Here is a 13661-nt window from a genome sequence, read left to right as displayed (position 1 = left end):
ACACACACACACACACACACACACACACACACACACATAATCATAACAGAATATGCACACACACATACAGCTCAAAGGAGGAACCCTTTCCAAAAACATCCCCAGAGACTCATTCAGCAGAACAGCCCAGACCTGTTGCAGTATTCGACTGGAGTGTGTGTGTGTGTTGACAGGAGCGCATCCTGAACCCTCATGCAGCGTCCTGTACGTGTGCGGCCTGCTGTGATGATCTGTCAACAGTGAGTGGCACGGTGACTCATTCTCATAAATCATAATCATACTGCTGAGCTGACCTGGGTAAAGAGTGCTCTGAGTAAAGATGAAAAATAATTGTTAAGAAAATGTTAACTGAAATAAAAAAATGAATACAAAGGAAACAAAACTGTAAATTAAAAAGATACTATACTAAATAAAGTAATAAATAAATAGAAAAATGATGGTTGTGTTTAAACAGTAAACCTTTTTGAGAGAAACTCAATCAAGTGAATATATAAATGTATATTATATAAATTATTATTATATAGATACTATTATTAAAAATGAATATAAAATTAAATATAAATAAAAATATGTATCCTGAAAAAAAAAAGAAAAAAAAAACATTATGGTCATGTTTAAACGGTAAACCTTTTTGAGTGAAACAATATATTTATTTATTAATTATACGATTTATATTACAAGTTACCATTATATAATACTTATATGAATTGTTATTTAAGTATCATTATTACACAATAATATAAAATCATAAAATTAAATATTAAATACAGAAAAAATATTCAAACAAGCAATTTATTTCTAAATAAATATTATGTAAAAAAGGAATCAAAATAAAAAATATACTATGAAATAAAATTAAAATAAAATATTTATAAAATATTATTATATAAAGGTTATTATTAAAAAACAGTAAAATAATAATCATAGATTTAATAAATATAATATTAATATTATGCAAAAATAAATATACAGCGTAAGTATGTTGCATGTGAATCTGTTTTAAATGGAAAAAATCTTGCTTATTTCATTTAGCTTACATACTGTAGCAAAACTCCTCTTTCTTTGCCTGTTTCTTCTCCAGTGTACGAAGGACGGATCTTTCGAAGGAGAGGACATCTCCATGGTAATTTGTAATGACTGAAGTCTCAGTTGTGATGTCATATCGCTCTAGAGACTAATTGTGGATTCTGGTGCCCTACAGACGGGCCCCGTCAGACTGTTCGTCCCTTATAAAAGAAGGAAGAAGGACAGCGAGCGCTCAGCTTCTCCTGAGAAGAAGGAAGTTCATTCTCCAAAGAATATCACCCTGGCTCCTGGAGCAACATGTAAGAGCCTTACTGTTCCCCTGTGCCTCCGCACATTTATTCCCAATATTTACATCCCATCAAACATTGTCAGTCGAGACAGATTACCACCTGCACCTGGTATTAACATCCATCTAAACCGCGTCTCCTGTCACCAGATTCTGATGTTGTTGAGGTAAAAATCATTTTGCTGCTAAATGAAAATAAAATGACTTAATTTATTAATTAACTCAGCATGAGTTCAGAACTAATAAAAAAATATATTTTTCCTGTAGGCCAGCAACTAACAACATCACAAGCTGGTGTTGATAAATTCATAAATATATATTTATATTATATATAAATATATACATATATAATAATTATAATTAATTAAAATAATACAATAAAATAAATTATTTAAAAATACTAAATAAATAAAATAATAATAAAATAAAACAATAAAATCCAAAACAAAAAATTCATTATTTTCTGCTTCTGACTAAAATAAAACACATAATACATAATATGTAATACACAAAATGATAAATTACTACAAATAAATAATAAAAAACAAAATTAATAAAATCAAAAAACAAAGTGCATAATTTTCTGCATCTTTGTTTTTTGTTGTTTGTTTTGGAAATGTCATTAATTGCATATTGTATTTCAGACAGATACATAAAATAATGAATTTTGAATTTTTATATAATTTATTATTATTTGATTTATTTTGTATTTTTTTAATAATTTACAGATACATAAAATAATGAATTTTGAATTTTTATATAATTTATTTATTATTTGATTTATTTTGTATTTTTTTATAATTTATTTTCATTGTATTATTTTATTTATTTTAATCAAGCAATATAAATAAATATTAATATTATGTTAAAAAGGAATCCAAAATATTAATAAAAAATATATGAAATATGAAATAAAATGAATTTTTTTATGGTTGCATCTAAATAGTAAACCCTTTTAAGTGGAACTTAATAATATAAATATACAGATGTGTATTATTAAAATGTTTGTATAAATACTATATAATAATATTATTATTCCAGTATCCAAAGAGATACATATATATACATATATACATTTTTTTTTTTTGTATCGGTGGTTATGACTCTCAGGTGTGATTCTGTTGTGAGTTTTCTGATATCAAACCGTGTGACATCTCTCGTAAGTATCAGCAAAGTGAGTAATTCTCTCAGGAGACACTGGAAATGGCTCACGACTGTCTGTCTGCTCTCAGTTACAATGAGTCCGTCTGGACAGATCACCACATCAGGCACGCTGACCTTTGACCGAACGGTGACAGGAGAGACGGCAGCCATCATCTCCGACAGCCCTGTGCCCACTGACGTCTTCACCAACACAACCGGTGGGTGGTGTCAAATACTACAGCCAAAGGGTGTTTTTAATGACCAAAACCACATACTTGCATGCTACTATTTTGGAAGTTTGTAGTATGGGTTTTGTGCACATTATGCAGACTTTCTGGACGTATTTGCCAAAATGTGCAGTATAGAACAGAGCACACTGTGAGGAATACTGTATCCCACAATGCAGTGCACTTGGGTTGACCTTCCATATCCAGTATGGTAAAAGTTTTCTTATTATTTGTTCAAATTGGCAAAAGTTGAGGCATTATTACTCATAAATATGCAAAATAAGTGTATGATAACTGGATGCCACTTGGATGAGTAAGAACAGCCAATCAGATTAAAGCTCTGCCAGAGCGCTTGCGTTTTTTGTGTGCAATTTGCATCAGAGGGTCATTGACTGGTCCGTCGGCGGTCTGTGATCGTGCCATCTGAGGTTGAGACTCTCTCCCCCTCTGAAGCCCAGGATTGGCCTCTTTCTGGCTCTTTTTTGGCTGGAAATAAAAGGGCTGTTATTTTTAGGCCCCTTTGTGTGAGACGGAGGCCGTTTTGAGCTCAGCGTGAGACTCTGATAATGAGTTGTTCTGTGTTTTTGTAACCTGTCCAGTTGGGGTGACTTCTGTTAAATGGCACATTTAAGGGACAGAGGATACATCGGGTCTGTCCTGTTAAGGGTCACGCTTGGACCGTCCAAAGCCATCCTGTGAGCAAATGTCGGGAGACTTCATAACACCTCTGAACCAATGATTTGTATATTACTGCATCCGAGTGTTTCTAGAAATGACATTATCTGCTGAATGAATGAAGCACTGCTGAAGTTAATGCATTAACCTTTGAGATTAATTAAACGTTTAATGCTGTTAAATTCACTTAATGCTGTTTTAGCACATTTAGCTAATTTGACATTCATTCTGTGCAATGTTATTTTTAAATCCTTAACAGAAAAAAAAAACACTTAGTCTAAAAACATGAACTCAAACTTTCTGTTTTCCTGGCCTTATTGTGAATGATTTATCAGTACGTTATTTCAACTAAAAAAATAAAATTAAATAAATAATCAAAATTCAATGAAATTATCCAATGAAATATTTCATATTTTAATTCAAACAATTTACCTTTCCTGTTGATGTCATCAAGGCTGCTTAGGTTTCACAAGCAGATCAATTCCTGATGTATAAAGTCATTTTTTTTCCATTGAATATTCTGTTTTAGCATTCCATCACTTGCTCACCAGTGGATGCTCTGAGAGTCCAAACAGCTGATAAAAACATCACAATAATCCACAAGTAATCCACACCGGATGGACTGGAGTAGTGTGGATTACTTGTGGATTATTGTGATGTTTTTATCAGCTGTTTGGACTCTCATTCTGACGGCACCCATTCACCTCATCTTAAAAAGCACATTCATTTTTTGGTGAACTACTCCTTTAAGTACAGATTTACTAAACTATTTACAATTAATTATTTTCATTTACCGATAGCCAATAATTCCATACACCGCTTTATATCCTTCTTTCAAAGTCTTTTCATTCTTGTCTTGCTCTCTTTTCAAGAGAAAAGGATCATGGTTTGAATTCTGTCTGAGGGTTTATTTCTGAAGTTGAGGGCAGTCGTCCAGTGTAGATGTTTTGCTTCAGGGAGCGTGACCTGGCTCTGTGTCACTGATCCACCACTGTGCTCTGTGTCTCAGGAAATCATCGTTCTCTCCTTCTTTTTATCTCTGTCAGGTTGTGTGTGTCTGAAATGCTTCAGCACTTCTCTTTTAAAGCATCCTGACCTCGACTCGCTTGGACTGATGCAAGAAAATAACCAGACAAAAAGTGTGTCCACAGCCGTGGACCGTAATATTACAGAAAAAAATAATTTCTGCCACAGGAAAATGGGTGCATATTCTCACGTCTACAAAGTATTGATGTAGGAGCAGGGGCCTAGTGGTTAATGCACATGCTCAGACACATTGAGCTGTGGTGCTCATGTGGCCACCGTGAGTTCAAATCCACCTTTCAGGAGTCTTAAAGTCAAGGAAAAAAAAAAACGTCTTGGTGAATATATGTCTATAGTGAATATACATTTTTCTTACATACATTTTCTTACATATAAGCAATTGTTCAGGTTTTCATCTTAATTTCAGTTAATAATGTTCTTGACAGAATTCAAACCATGATCCTATCTCTTGAAAAGAGAGCAAGACAAGAATAGAAAGACTTTGAAAGATGGATATAAAGCAATGTATGGATCATTGGTTGTTGTCAGTAAATAAAAATAATTATTTTGTAAATATTTTTGTACTTAAAAGAATAGTTCACCACAAAATGAAAATGTGCTGAAAATATACCCTCCCTCAAGCTATTTAAGATGTAGATGAGTTTGTTTCTTCATCAGAACAGATTTGGAGAAATGTACCAATGGATCCTCTGCAGTGAATGGGTGCCGTCAGAATGAGAGTCCAAACAGCTGATAAAAACATCACAATAATCCACAAGTAATCCACACCGGATGGACTGGAGTAGTGTGGATTACTTGTGGATTATTGTGATGTTTTTATCAGCTGTTTGGACTCTCATTCTGACGGCACCCATTCACCTCATCTTAAAAAGCACATTCATTTTTTGGTGAACTACTCCTTTAAGTACAGATTTACTAAACTATTTACAATTAATTATTTTCATTTACCGATAGCCAATAATTCCATACACCGCTTTATATCCTTCTTTCAAAGTCTTTTCATTCTTGTCTTGCTCTCTTTTCAAGAGAAAAGGATCATGGTTTGAATTCTGTCTGAGGGTTTATTTCTGAAGTTGAGGGCAGTCGTCCAGTGTAGATGTTTTGCTTCAGGGAGCGTGACCTGGCTCTGTGTCACTGATCCACCACTGTGCTCTGTGTCTCAGGAAATCATCGTTCTCTCCTTCTTTTTATCTCTGTCAGGTTGTGTGTGTCTGAAATGCTTCAGCACTTCTCTTTTAAAGCATCCTGACCTCGACTCGCTTGGACTGATGCAAGAAAATAACCAGACAAAAAGTGTGTCCACAGCCGTGGACCGTAATATTACAGAAAAAAATAATTTCTGCCACAGGAAAATGGGTGCATATTCTCACGTCTACAAAGTATTGATGTAGGAGCAGGGGCCTAGTGGTTAATGCACATGCTCAGACACATTGAGCTGTGGTGCTCATGTGGCCACCGTGAGTTCAAATCCACCTTTCAGGAGTCTTAAAGTCAAGGAAAAAAAAAAACGTCTTGGTGAATATATGTCTATAGTGAATATACATTTTTCTTACATACATTTTCTTACATATAAGCAATTGTTCAGGTTTTCATCTTAATTTCAGTTAATAATGTTCTTGTGTGGTTTTGTTTAGAAGTTCTTTTATATATACAAATGTCTATATAGTTGTTATTTTTATTTCAGTTTTTGTTATTTTAGTACAACAATTTAAACAAAATTAAAATGGGAAATTTCATTTTAAATGTAATATTTTAGGAACTAGCTAAAATAAAAATGTTGTTTATATTTAATTATATATATATATATACAGTATATCAGGTTTTCTTTTTAATTTCAATTAAGATTTTAATAATTTAAAATTTAGTAGTTTTATTATTATTTTTTAAATATGTGCATGTAGTTTTTATTCATTTTTATTTCAGGTTTTGTTATTTTAGTACATCAAGTTAAACAAATTTTTTTTATTTTTAATTTAATATTTTAGCAACTAGCTAAAGTATTTCATGTTTATTTTATATATATATATATATATATATATATATACTGTATATATATATTAGGTTTTTATAACCATAATCCTCATCACAAATGATTGGGAAAAACATGGAAATTAACTGGTAAAATCTGGGCTTGTGGCATTTCACGATTCAGTTTTGCCCTCTTCTATTCATTATATCACTGTCCCTATTAATAAAAGTGACAAAAAGGCCAAAAATAAAAAGCTATAATTTACATTCTCTCTCATAACCTCTTCATTCTTTTTAAGTCCCCTAGCATGAATACCCAGGTATTTTTTATCAGATATAAGCCATGTTTGAGTTAGCAGATGTGTTTTTATTTCAGAAATAAGGGGATAAAGTGAATTTACTAACATCAGGACATGTGAGATCTGTTGAATTATGGGAGATATTTGAGCTAAAACACACAGACTGATGTTTGACTATACAAACAGAGACTCAGATACTGTATTTTGAGCCACGTTCACGTATGTTTCATCCTGTAGACCAGTGGTTCTCAACCTTTTCTTCCATTGGGCCGCACTATGGTCCAAGTGCAAGTCTCACCCGCACGTGTATCATTTACATATTACGTCACCAATACAAACCAACCAGATTTATAATATTACAGCCTAAATATTATGATATCTACTCGATTACATTCATTGAAATAAATAAATAAATAATTCTACTCACCATTAATAAAACACCTGATGCTGTCGGGAGCTGACCAATTTTGTGAAATTCGGCTCGAAAAGAGTAACAGCACAATGAAGTTGCGATTGTAAATTACAGTCTGTAAGAAGCGCACGGAAGTGTGACTTACATTTACATTTAGTCTTTTTGCAGACGCTTTTATCCAAAGCAACTTACAGTTGGGGAATACATAAAGCAATTCTTCTTAAAGAGGCAAACAGACACAGGAAGTGCTTTTAATACCAAGTTTTAGGTATTGTTCAAATAAGTACAAGCTAGAAAGGGAAGGAATAAATAAAAAAATATATATTTTTTTAATTCTAACTTGACGCGTGGCATTGCAGAAAATGTGCGTTCACATATGTAGCCTATGTTGATCCAAATATGGAAAGCACTTTCGAATGTAATAATCTGAGGTTCTCTCTAGAGATGTTTCGCCACATTTCTGCGATTTAAGGATGATTGCTGCGTAGTTTGGGTGTTTTCTTTTGCCTGAACATCTTCAAATGAGTGGCGGGGCAAACCGAAAGTTGATGCCGAAAGTCCAGCACTCTCTTACCTTCACTGCTGATGCTGCCACTATTCTTGTTTGTATGTGTTCCTTCGCTGGCATTTTCCACATTTTGTTTTTTCTCCCTTAAATAACAAATTCGTCCATTCTGATGCTCAATTTTACCGAACTAATGGCTGCTGATGACTATTTGAATTGAATTCTGCCAAAGTGCGCGCTTGTAATTGTTCATTAAATGCGTAACGTTAATTAGCCTACGTCTGCTCATGTCTGAAAATAATATATGGAAAACAAAATTATTTTACATAAAAACATTATAGCTTATATTGTCCCGTCGGATTGTATCGGCTGTGGAGATGAAGACCACAACTCCCATGATTCCACACTCAGTCACAGCGTCATCAAACTACGCCTTTGTTTCTTTGTTTATTTTGAATACGCGCCCTCTAACGGCGAAAATTACATATTGTGTCTTTAATGTAAAAACTAAAATGAATTGTAAATCTGAAAGTTATTTTTTTAAATTGTGTTCAGCATGGTGGGCCGCATTTGAATTTGTGACGGGCCGCGGGTTGAGAACCACTGCTGTAGACAAAGAAACACAAATGAGATCAGCTGTTTCTCCTAGACGGCATTGAGATTCAAGTGTTGTCAACATAAAATTGTGTTCGTCTGGGTGGAGTCCGAGACTGAGAGTGTCCTTTCCTGTCCGTCCGGCCCACATTTCCGAACCTGTTTGGTCTTTTTTAGAGCAAAAAGCTTTTCGAATGAAATGTGGGTCATGGTTAATGGGAGATCAGATGAGGACGGACTGTAAATGTACTCGTCAAAGTCGTACCTGTTAGAACGCCGGTTCACCTTTACAAAATCACGTCCCAGAGGAACATTTAATCACTTCATCTCGAATGTGTGTTTCTCCTCAGTGTTGGCCACCCTTCCTGCGCTGGCGGTGGTGCAGTCTAAACCCTTTCCGGCGGGGCCGCTCATGAATGGGTTTGAGATGGCCGAGCAGCACACGTGGCTTTACCTGGAAGAGATGGCCAATACGCTGCTCAACAACGTCCAGCAACTCAAAGTCCTCATCGCACAGGCCAAACAAGCCAGTCAGAGCGGAGCGCATGCCGCCATCAGCCCCGAGAAAAACAGCAGCGTCAGGAAAGAGGTGATACAAACACTGAAGTCTTTATTCAAACAATTACAACCACAAAACAGGTCAGTGTTAAAGACCCCTGTGGTCAGTGTTGGGGAAGGTTACTTTTAAAAGTAATGCATTACAGTATTGCGCTACTCTCTAAAAAAGTAACTAATTGCATTACTTAGAAAGTAATGTGTTACGTTACTTTTGCGTTACTTTTTCTCATCTGGGCTGGGCTTGCTTGTTTTTAATATAAAAAGTTCTATTTTTGGCAAATGTAAAAGCCCTTCCACACCAAAAGTGAAATAAGCCTCAGCCATTCTGGATTGCATGAAGCATAGGAAGCAGGAGAAGTAAGCTCAACACTCTTCAGCAATAAAATAACCTTCACAAATGTCATTTTTATCTCATGTCATTTTTGCTTATTAATATGGTTGAATTGGATCATTGAAGGTCAGCAGCAAAGACACTAGTTAATAAAATGGGCTTAAATACATAAAGGATATTTGTGTTATTTAATATATTTGATTATTGCAGGTTTGCATTCCACTGTTTTTATTCATTTTGAGGAACACTGAATCTGTTTTTCGTGCAAGTGAGATGAGTAAATGCATGTTCACATTTAGTCTAGAGCTACAGTAAGCATCATGTTCACACAGCGCCTCTGCACTTACTCCCTATTTCTCTCAACCATGAGTACAGAAGAGCTGTCAGTCAGTGAACGGGACAACAAAGTAACTGGCGTCACTTATTTGAAAAAGTAACTCAGATGTTTTCTTGTAAATTAAAAAGTAATGCGTTACTTTACTAGTTACTTTGAAGAGTAATCTGATTACGTAACTTGTGTTACTTGTAATGCATTACCCCCGGCACGGCCTGTGGTGAAAATCAAGTTTTTAATGTTGTTTATCTGGTGTTTTTAATATGCTTAAAGACAAAACAATTAAAGATGAATAAAATTTTGCCACTATCCATTATGTAGCCTTTACTACTTCAGTTAACCGAGGGAAAGTGAAGGAAGTAGTTGAGCTGGTGTGATTGAGTGGAGGTGGGGACTAATTTGCATATTCATAGAGCCGCATATACTAAATGAGGTAGGGGGTGTAGAGTTATATTTAAGCCATTTTAAGGCATTAAGAAAATATTTTCACAGAAATTTTTTTATCAAAGTTGAGTTTTAAGGGATACAATAGTGACTGCACGAGGACTTTAATTAGGTCATTTCATGAAATAAAAGAGTTTAACAAACTCCAATCTTCCCTACACTAAAAAGAGCATTTATTAAAACTAACCTGCAAAAACTGGCTGAAAAATTTCTGATTGTGATGGCATAAACATGAATAAATATTATGCAAATTGGTTGGGTGTTTAGATGTACACATGCAGTAGCAAAAGGGTCACAGAAGTGTGAAAAATGATCCTAAGAACTAAATTATGACTGTTTTTACAGACAGTAAGTTAATGCCCTAATGTTATGTTTAACAGAAAAAAAAGTATTTTAAGTCAAAGGATATTAAATAAAAATTCACCAAATAAACCTTCTAAATACATTTTCCTGTTCTTATTATGGACGATTCATCAGTAGATGTTAGTTCAATAAAATAATTATTACAACTTTGAAACAACTTTCCTTCCTGCTGATGTCATCAAGGCCACTTAAGTTTTAACCAATCGGTGTCGTCGATGTTCCAGTATGTGGAGTCGTCCGCCATAACTGAATGCAAAAAGCTAAATTATGACTGCTTTGGGTCTGAGAAACCTTTACAGACATTATAAGTGGACTAGAGGGGAAAAGTTTATTTTATGACCCCTATAAGAAGCATCATCTATTCATGTTTTTCTCTCGCAGTCCTTTCAGAGTCAGTTGTCACTCAGTGAAGAACCTGAGGGGAAAATCACTGAAATTATCATTAAGGTAAATCTCTCTCACTCTCTCTGTTATCATATCAGTGTTATTTTGTTATCATTAATATACAATTTTCGTTAATCTAATCAAGTAATATTAGTTTAACTGTAGCCTTAGCAACAGATATGCAAGTACATTGAATGCTTTACCACAGGACTGACCGTGGCTCATAAGCTTTAATGGAGCAGAGCTTTGAGTTTTATAATGAGGCTCATGTGGCGCTCTGCTGATGTAGTTGGCGTTGTCAGATGTGTGTGTCGTGATGGGACCGGACGGCCGGCGGTGTAGAAACACTGACCGTCACACACCATCACCCGCTGTGTTTGGCAGGTGCTTCGGTTCAGATGTGACAGAGAGAGAGTGAAGCAGGACTATCAGAATCTGCAGCTGAAAACACACAGATGCTCCACAGGAAAACGCCAATAGATCCCGGAGTCTTTGCTTGTTTAAAATGCTAGTGAAAAATTAACATTCTGGCATTATTTACTCAGTTGCACATTGTTTCAAAAACTTTACTTGAAAACAAAAAGGATATTTTGTATAACATTGAGGCTGCTCTTGATTCACTTGGATGGAGATATGTGCTTTGATACTTATAATGTTTTGACAGATATTCATAATATTTTTGACAACATTATTTTTTACATAAATAGTTCTTACAACATTTAAGGTCTAAATATTATTCGTTAATATTAAAGGTGCAGTAAGCGATTTCTGAAAATCATCAAAACACGCCCCTACCCAAAAGGATCACACCCCTATCTTGATAGCCCCGCCCCCAAATTCATGAACGTGCTATTCAACAAAGGCAACTCCCCCATCATGTGTGGACACGCCCCTTGCTGGTGATTGGCTAGAAATATGTTTTGGTGCTAAGTCCGATCAACAGCATTTCTCAGAAAACACCTACTGCACCTTTTATTATTTTATTAATATTATTATTGATTATTTACACAACAATATTAATAATATTATATAATAAAATTAGACATTACCAGTCAAGAGTTTGGAGTAATTAAGTTTTTTTGATAATGTTTTTGAAGGAAGTCTGCAAAGCTTTTTTTTTTTGTAATTTTTAGAGCTTGACTGTTTTTATTTTGCGTTCAAAAGAAGACAAAAATCAGAACAATCAGAATTGAATTAAGAATGCTTTTTAAATTCCAATTTGAATGGAATTTTTGCAATTATTATTTGAATGCAAGGAAGTAGAATTCATGACTAATTTTTTACTTTGAACGTTGAAACTTTGAATGTTGGCTTTTTATGTTTGAATGTTGAATTTGTTTTATTTTTAAATTGAAGCCATAAAGTTCAGAAAATTCATAGGACAGAGAAAAAGATACAAATTTTAAAAAATCAAGTTGAATTTCACATAATTTAGTTTTTTTTAAAAGCTGAAATTGCTCAACTTATTTTTTCAATATCATTTTTTACGGTGTAGATAGAGAGATTAACTATTCTCTTAATAGTATTAATAGTAGTATGTTCTCTTCTGTGTTTCCAGCACACATGTGTGAACTGCGGTCGAGAGGCGGAGCCGGCCCTGAACTGAATTAAGAATGCTTTTTAAATTCCAATTTGAATGGAATTTTTGCAATTATTATTTGAATGCAAGGAAGTAGAATTCATGACTAATTTTTTACTTTGAACGTTGAAACTTTGAATGTTGGCTTTTTATGTTTGAATGTTGAATTTGTTTTATTTTTAAATTGAAGCCATAAAGTTCAGAAAATTCATAGGACAGAGAAAAAGATACAAATTTTAAAAAATCAAGTTGAATTTCACATAATTTAGTTTTTTTTAAAAGCTGAAATTGCTCAACTTATTTTTTCAATATCATTTTTTACGGTGTAGATAGAGAGATTATCTATTCTCTTAATAGTATTAATAGTAGTATGTTCTCTTCTGTGTTTCCAGCACACGTGTGTGAACTGCGGTCGAGAGGCGTCCAGTGAGTGTACAGGCTGCCATAAAGTCCATTACTGCTCTGGCTTCTGTCAGCGGAAGGTAAGTCCAACCCCAGCATTCACCATCATATTAAAGCGGTTAGAGCCTCTTTATTTTTGGATCCGTCTTTCTGCAGGACTGGAAGGAACATCAGCTGAGCTGCTGTCTGCCGGGCACGACCGTCATCATTCAGGAGGACAGTCAGATGGCCGGTGTGGAGAAAGGGAAAGCCTAGCGTTCTCACTGCAGGACCGTCAGTGACGTATGAAGTTTAGATGGGTGATCGCTTCCGTTCATGTGTTTTAGTTTAGCTATAAAGCCTCATAGTAACAGCTCCCTTGCACACTGTGAAATATAAAGCATACACGGATGACGTCTGTACTTTCTGTACCATTTGAACGGGTTCACCATCTCACTATGGGTTTTGTATGTGAAAATAATCCTTAAAGGGAAAGTTCACCAAAAATCATTTCCACCCTCATGTTTTTCCAAGCCTGTATGACTTTTGGAACACAATGTGTTGTGTCCGAGCTCATAATTTCCATAAAATTAAGACATAAAATTACCAGTTTTTAAGCTTTTAAATGGGGAAAAAATTTTATAATTAAAACGTAATCCACATGAGCTGAAATTTAAAATATTCACTGTGTTGTAGCTCTCAAATCTATGAAAGCTTGTTTCCGCCATGGGAAATAAAACAAAACAGGGAATTGTGAAAAATTCAGAACTGTGAGATATAAACTTGCAATTGCAAGAAAAAAAAATCAAAACAAAAGTCACAATTACCTTTCCTATTTTTAATTCCATGGCGGAAAAAAACAAACAAAAACAAATTGTGAGATGGAAAATCAGAATTGTGAGAGAAAAGGTCAAAATTCTGAAAACTGCAATTCTGACTTTTTTCTCATATATCTAATTTTTTCTTGAAATTATGGGTTTTATATGTAATTAATAAAAAATGTAATTGTGACTTTTCATCTCACATTGCTGACTTTTTTCTTGCAATTCTGAGTTTATATCACAATTCTGAGAAAAATCTGAATTGTGAGAAATAAACTCAGAATTGC

At 34.3% G+C, this 13661-nt stretch overlaps 1 protein-coding gene across 1 annotated transcript in view; it reads left to right on the top strand.

Annotated features, from left to right (window-relative positions):
• LOC107655140 (deformed epidermal autoregulatory factor 1 homolog) overlaps nucleotides 1-13178 on the top strand; it is an 18835-nt gene extending 5657 nt beyond the window's left edge. The window contains exons 6-13 of the mRNA XM_016442561.1: nucleotides 174-239; nucleotides 1082-1123; nucleotides 1202-1325; nucleotides 2545-2673; nucleotides 8530-8768; nucleotides 10591-10656; nucleotides 12565-12654; nucleotides 12731-13178. Of these exons, the coding sequence (XP_016298047.1) occupies nucleotides 174-239; nucleotides 1082-1123; nucleotides 1202-1325; nucleotides 2545-2673; nucleotides 8530-8768; nucleotides 10591-10656; nucleotides 12565-12654; nucleotides 12731-12829 (855 nt within the window). The 3' untranslated portion in view covers nucleotides 12830-13178. The remainder of the gene's footprint in view (nucleotides 1-173; nucleotides 240-1081; nucleotides 1124-1201; nucleotides 1326-2544; nucleotides 2674-8529; nucleotides 8769-10590; nucleotides 10657-12564; nucleotides 12655-12730) is intronic.
• The last annotated feature ends 483 nt before the right edge of the window (nucleotides 13179-13661 follow it).

Source organism: Sinocyclocheilus anshuiensis, unplaced genomic scaffold, assembly GCF_001515605.1.
Source record: "Sinocyclocheilus anshuiensis isolate Anshui unplaced genomic scaffold, SAMN03320099.WGS_v1.1 scaffold779, whole genome shotgun sequence".
In the NCBI taxonomy this organism is placed as follows: Eukaryota; Metazoa; Chordata; class Actinopteri; order Cypriniformes; family Cyprinidae; genus Sinocyclocheilus; species Sinocyclocheilus anshuiensis.
Note: the sequence above shows the minus strand (reverse complement) of the source record. Positions and strands in the feature narration are given on the sequence as shown.